Below are 6,946 nucleotides of genomic sequence, written 5' to 3'. Positions count from 1 at the left end.
GTCATCAGAATAACAGAGTTGCATTAAACCAGGAGGCCAGGGCAGACCAACATTTCCTTGGTAAGCAGATCTTTTCAAGGGCTTTCTCTATTAGAGAGTCAAAACCCTATAGTATTTAAAAAACAAAACAAAACAAACGAAACTGTGGATGCTTCTGTACCTCTGTACAAAACAGAATTATTGTTTAAGCACATATTTCATTTTGGAAGAAGGAAAGTGCTACAAGTAATACCTATTACATCCTAGAATTTAGCCATTAAAGTACAAGGATGAAACGTAAAATAGATAGCTAGTGGGAAGCAACCGCATAGCACAGGGAGATCAGCTCGGTGCTTTGTGACCACCTAGAGGGGTGGGATAGGGAGGGTGGGAGGGAGGGAGATGCAAGAGGGAAGAGATATGGGAACATATGTATATGTATAACTGATTCACTTTGTTATAAAGCAGAAACCAACACACCATTGTAAAGCAATTATACTCCAATTAAGATGTTAAAAAAAAAAAAAAAGTCCAAGTATGGTGCAGGGGGAGAGTGTGCTAAATGTCTTAACAGGCATATACCTAAAGAAAAAAAGTAGAAAAGGCAAAGTAGGGCAGCCCAAAACAGCAATTAGGATTTTTCATTCCTGAGTGGATAATGTGTAGTTTCATTTAAACAGGAACACAATCTTCATTAACTTAATCTGTAAAAGCAGTAACTCCAACTCCCAGCTATTGCCCGAGTAAGGCATTTTTAGACACATCATTGCTACTTCGAAATTAAAAGTGAATCAGTCCTGTGGAGTTAATTACCAGTAAATACAACCTGAAGTAGGTCTCCCACATGGCACTGAACTAGCATAAGATGTTCTCAGTGTTAGCCAGAAGCACTGCAATGTATCAGATACTTGAAAAGCTAAGTTTATAGACTTGGCAACCGTTTATAGGAATAGCGGGAAAATCGTTAGTAGCACCCACAGTGAGAAACATGGATAAAGGCCTAATTAAAAGAAGATCTTTTTGACAGAGATTTAGACAAGCGTCCCCCAGCCCCACCCAAAAAAAATTCAGCTCTCTGTTGTTGCAGCCTATTCCCCAAATCAGTTATACTTACAAAAAGGAAATTACACTTATTGCTTTTCAATGCTGGCATATGGATCCTATTTAGTTATAAAAGGTAGAAATAATTTTAGAAACTAAAAGTAAAATTAAATAAAGCCAGAACAAAGAAATTACTTTCATCACCAATGCTTCAGGATACAGTGTCATCTGCTTCAGCGTTCTCAAGGAGGTATGCAAGAAGATCAGAGACCAAAGAAAAAAACTCGGAGGAATAGTTGTCTGAACTTTAATTAAATATTTGAATCAAGAAAAATGGGAACAGATGAAACCTTAGTAAGAGAGAAATGGTGCATGCACAAAGGGGATAGATTAATAAAATGGCTGCTGATCTATTATTGGTAATAAACACATTTGTTTTGTTTTGTTTTTCTACAAACATGTCAAAGTTTCCTGCAACTCCCATAATTATTCAAACGCACAAGTGTTCCCACTATCCTGGCTTACAAATGTCCAGGAGGCCAACAAAGCAAGCTGTTTTGGTTCCTGAATTACACAGTTAATTGAGGCTGTTCAGCCCCAGATTTGATGTAGTGAACAGTCAGAATTGCTGGTAGCTGAGTATCTTATTACTTTACTCTCATTTTTATTTTCTAAAGTGATTTCACACAATTTTGCATTTCAAATATTTCTAAATAAATTTAGTAAACCAGAGATGAAAATGACAAGCCTCAAATCATATGTTTTAGAACAGATTCCCATTTGAACTGTTCATTTTATATAACTGAGTTTATTACACCTTCTTTAACAGATATGATATTAATGGTAAGTGTCATGGTAATACATTAAAAACACTGTTACTTTCTAATGTGTGACTTGTCTAAACCCTAAAAAGAGCACAGGTGGCTTTGCAGAGCCAAATCATATTATTGATCCATCTTGACCATGGTTCATTTGCAAGATAAAGTCCCACCTGGGAGTCTTCTCATAAATTGGGTCAAGACAAGAAGAACTCTAGGTAGCCAGAGGTGTCTCTGTGTCTCTTTTCAAATAATTGATGGCCACTTCTTCTGGTGTGTGGAAGAAGTAAAATGTCCTTGTCAAATGGGTATTGCTTTAGTACCACATGCCCAATAAGTTCTAGCATCTAGGAGAGCATGCAATAGAGGTTAATATTAGCTATGCAGTCATGGTATTATTAGTGTTTAATTATATCATGTGCATTGAGATATTTTAAATGTTAAAGAGAAAACAGAAGGACTTATTCTCCTTAGCAACCATTAGAGTACAGAATGTTCACAGCTGCAATCACACTCATAAGGCAGGTTAAATTGATGACAAAATGAGGGTAGCAACTAATGTGCATGCTATAGAAAACCTGAAAGTGGTACCTAAAATAGATAGCCCCCTTATGTTTTCCAAAAATCCCATAGCTGGCTCAGACCATCAATCAACACAATGGAAATCTGTCGCTTTAACACTCAATGCCGATTTTCAGTCTTAGAAGTGCAAAGGGGGGGGGGGGTGTAAAATAATAAATCTGGGGGTTTTCCCCCTCACTGGCTATGATTCTATCTCATTGGGGAATGATTTTACTTTATAAAAATCCTTTTAAAAATAAAGGGCTTAAGGTCTTAATGGCAACTCATACTGGTGTGCACATCTGTGGCTTCATTCTTCAGGTTAATATACAAAGGCTAAATTATAGCAGAAGCATCATCGAAGGTAGGTTACTTTCTAAAATGCTTCATAAATATTATTTCCTTCAATATTATTTCCTTTGGCTCATGCACACTCAAGGCGCTTCATATATATTATAAGATGATGAAGGTGGGAATGGTAATTATGTTATCGAAGCTGTTTTTCCAAAACAGTGTTGAAAGAAATTAACCGGTTCTTTCAAAATGTCAGTGTGCAAGTTCCTGAAGTTTCCCGGTGTTTTGACTTTAGGATTTCTCCAAAACACGCGAACAAAGGGTAAAAATCAGGTGGCCGTCGAAAATGACTTCGCGGACCCCCTGTATACGGAAACCTCGGTTCAGGTATCCCACTGGGGTCGAAGGCGAAATCTTCGCACCGATATATTATTGAGCTTCACCCGCAGGAGTCTTCGTTCAGGCAGGGGATGCTTTCCAAGATCACGAGGCGGTGGTGCCCAAGGGCGATGGAAGCTGGGAATCTCCGCTTCCCGCCCGCCCTGCCCGGGTCACCAGTGCTGGCCTGCGGCGCGAGTGCCCAGCTGCGCCTGGGACACCGCAGGCACAGCCGTGGCGGCGGCGGCAGCGGCCGCCGCGTCGCCGATGCCGGGCAGGACGGAGCGCACGGAGCGGCGGAACTCCTCGTTCCTCCACGTGTAGAGCAGCGGGTTGAGCGCGGACAGAGCGCAGCACAGGAGCCAGCTGGCCGCCTGCACACCCCAGGGCACGGGCAGCGAGAAGCCGCTGGCCAGGCTCACCCACACCAGCGGCTGCGTGGCCAGCAAGAAGACGCAGCAGAGCAGCAGCACCGACAGGCCGCTGAGACGCCGCTGCGCCCGCCGCGGGTGCAGCGCTGGGGGCAGGGGCTGGGCCTGAGCCGGGTGCGCGGCACCAGCCGGGCCTGGCGCGTGAGGGGCGCCCGGGAAGGCGGCGGCGGCGGCGCAGCCGGGCAGCTGGTGCAGCAGGTGGAAGTTGAGGACGCTGACCCGCTTGACGCTGACGCGCACGCGGCGCACGATGCCCAGGTAGCAGTGCAGCAGCAGCGCCGTCTGCGCCAGCAGCGCCGCGGCGGCCAGCAGCGCCGGGTAGTGGACGCGCGGGGGCGCGGCGCCGGGACGCGGCGCCCAGGGCGGGAGCAGCAGCACGAGGCCCAGGGCGAGTGCCCAGGACAGCGCCAGCATGCCGGCCGTGTGGCGCCGCTGGTACAGCGCCTGGTAGGTGGCGGGCGCCCGGGTGATGAGCAGGTAGCGGTTCAGGGCCACCAGGCAGTGGGACACGAGGGACACGGTGAGCCCGAGGCCCAGCAGCCCGCCCCGCAGCAGGCGGTAGCTCCCCCCGGCGCCGTCCCAGTCCCCGGGGGGCTCCGCGGAGCCCGCGGGCAGGAGCCCGAGCACCGCCTCCTGCGGCATCCAGAGGGCGCAGACGCTGAGGTCGGCGGCGCAGCCGTTCACGATGAAGGCGTTGCTGGTCGTCTGCAGCTTTCGGAAGGACGACACGAGATAGATGACCATGCCGTTGGCCAGCGTGCCCCCGATGGCCAGGCCTGAGTACAGGAGGGACACGGGGATGCGCCGGCCCGCCCACGACTCCTCTTCCTCGCAGAGCAGCAACAGCGATCCCCCGGTGGCGGAGGAAGTGGACGTGGAAGAGTTGGTCATTCTGGCCAACTCTTCACACCTCTCTGGCTAGCGTCGGCTTCTCGCAGCGCGGCCCATCCTGACACCCGCCTGCAGAGAGGGCAGAGACATCCCTTCAGCCCTCTGCCACCGACACAAAAGGCTGAAGCAGAATAATGGGCTGGGGGAGGGGGAGAGACGGAGCTCTAGGAGAATGGGGGTGGCAAACGACAGGTGCCTGCCTGGGAAATGTCTCTAGTGCCAGGCGAAGGCCTCTTTACATTCAGCAAGCACCAGGGAAGCCCTAGGACAGAGCAATACAGAGAACAGTTTCCCCTTCTCCCCCTAAACACACACATAGACACACACACGGGAATGGCAGATGGAGCCCCTCGTTTCCAGGAAAAAGCAGAGCTATCCCACCTGGGAAAAATACCAGGGGAAAGGGGTTGGGGGTATCTTACTTTGGGGCTGGTCCTTAGCTGGCAGTAGCAGAGGGAGGGATGCCAGGAAATACCTCCTCAGCAGCAGCATCCGTGGTCCCGAAATCAATAGGAGGAACTCATCTGGGATCAGTGCCAGGAGCAAGTACCTCCTTCTCCAACGCGGCATCCACACACATGGCCCTAGGCAGAAACCAGCAGCTGCAGGGAGACTTCTCAGCTGGCAGCAGGGCTGGAGAAAGGGAAGTGGCAGGCTGCAAGCCCAGGCAGGTGGGCAGGTAGTCAGGCGGCAGCAGCAAGGATGCTTGGCTGCAAAAGCAGAAGCTCAGCTCAAGAGGAGAGCAAGCACCCCGTGCTCAGGAGCAAGAGTGGTGGCTGATGAGGGGAACCCACTCGAAGCTCTCTCCCTGCTCAATTATACATCACGCAGGGAAAAGGCAGCCTTTCCACACTTGCATGAATTATTCAATAGCTTCTAACTTGTGAAAGGGAAGAAAAATATCTTGCTCAGAAAGTCCTGTCATTAAACAAGTTTCTCTGTTTTTTCTCAGTCTCTCAATTGCCCTATTTTTCACTTTGCTTCATTTTTCTTTTCTTCTTTTTTTTTTCCTTCCATCAATGCTAGAATAAAATTTAATATACCCCCAATGTATTTCATCCCAGTCTGATGCATCCTGGGGGTGAGTTTTTCTGAGAGAGAAATATACTCCTAATACCTAGGACTGATCTCTTCCATCCCACATTTTCAGGGAGAACTTATATTCTAATTGAAATTCACTTTTTCTTTGGTAAGGTGGGACATGGGTCATTAGCCACACAAAATCCCCAAGTCTTAATTTCAATCATAATTTCAGTTTTTTGCTCATCACCAAACTCCTTTCTAGAGTGTGGCTTCTGTTTAGTAATGAAATAGAGGGTAAAAATGAAATGGTCAGAAGTTTACATACAAGTGGGTATCCGGGGGAAAGCAAGGACCCTGAATGATCCACAGTTTAAGAGGCAAAGTTGTCTCTTTACTGCAGAACTTTTAATCTTGTGGTCTGTCTTAGATAGAGATTTGCAGTCTGATGTTGGAATCTTCCACATGGGAAATTTTTCATAAAAGTCATCACCTCCCACAAATCATTTTTCACTGGGAAAATCATTTATTTGAAAATTTAACTCAATATAGAATATGGTAATATGGCATAATAGAAAAAAATGCTAGGTGGGGTTTCAGGTCACCTGGGTTCTAAGCTGCGTGTCCACCAAATAAATGGCCTTGTGGTGGATTGTTTTCATTCTTGTCAAATAAGAAGTTTCACTCAGTGACTTCCAAGGCCCTTTCTGTTCGAACTTTCTATGAATCCTCATGCATAAATTTGACATTTCTCCACCCTAGTCTGACACCTGAAATATACCTACTCTGTCTAACATGTAATGTAGTCAGTCTCAGGTCACATGGCAGCAGTTTTTTTCCAGTCTGTCCCTAAGGGTGCCTATTCAGGATGAAGCACAAAGTGCACCTCCTCTGCTCTCTGCTTCCCTCTCTCTCTTTCAAAGACAGTGTTAGTTAATGACAACTCTAAGGAGGGAGGGCTAAGTAGGACTTGATGGATTTGGTCCACTTAAGTGGTATCTAATAGTTGAGTTGGGGGATTTTCTGCCAGTGTCTTTTATCTGTTGTTATTTGTCTTAAGGCTTTGAGTACATCAAGCACAGCAAGCCTGCAAGAGATCCCTCTAATCATTTATAGTTAAAACTTGTTGAAATAAAAATTTCCTCTCACGTGACGGAGGAGGATTCAAGTTCCAGGTCCTTTGTCCCAGCTGCTGCCTTACGTGGAATGAGCGAAGTCCCTGCTGGGGGACTCCGGTGGCTTGCAGTCACACACTTCTGCCAAGACCCTCCCTTCTTTAGCCCTGGCCCGGAAAGGGACAAATTTTTGTTTGTTTGGGGGTTTGTTTTTGTTTTAAGCTACTGAATTTACATAATATAGGGTGGGAATTTTTTCTATCTTATTCCCAGCATCAAAACAGTACTCAATTATAATTAATATACTTGTTAGTGAATCAACGAATGGATGCGTGTATAAATGATTTCATTTCTTTCCATGGTGAGACAGTAAATAGTTTTCATCAGCATCTCTTTCCTCCTACCCCGGCAGGAACTT

General features: G+C 46.7%; 1 protein-coding gene across 1 annotated transcript; it reads right to left on the bottom strand.

Annotated features, from left to right (window-relative positions):
- Window positions 1–3,244: 3,244 nt before the first annotated feature.
- On the bottom strand, window positions 3,245–4,393 carry GPR88 (G protein-coupled receptor 88). Its single transcript, XM_057534907.1, has one exon. The coding sequence runs from the start codon at window positions 4,391–4,393 to the stop codon at window positions 3,245–3,247; it is 1,149 nt and encodes a 382-aa protein (XP_057390890.1).
- Between the last annotated feature and the right edge of the window lie 2,553 nt (window positions 4,394–6,946).

This window comes from Balaenoptera acutorostrata, chromosome 1 (genome assembly GCF_949987535.1).
Source record: "Balaenoptera acutorostrata chromosome 1, mBalAcu1.1, whole genome shotgun sequence".
NCBI classification, from domain to species: domain Eukaryota; kingdom Metazoa; phylum Chordata; class Mammalia; order Artiodactyla; family Balaenopteridae; genus Balaenoptera; species Balaenoptera acutorostrata.
The sequence above is the reverse complement of the archived record's forward strand: the minus strand, read 5'-3'. Positions and strand labels throughout refer to the sequence as shown.

What these genes read in the sequence shown, in the direction of transcription:
- GPR88 (XM_057534907.1), bottom strand. Translation starts at nt 4,393, where the DNA reads ATGACCAACTCTTCCACGTCCACTTCCTCCGCCACCGGGGGATCGCTG.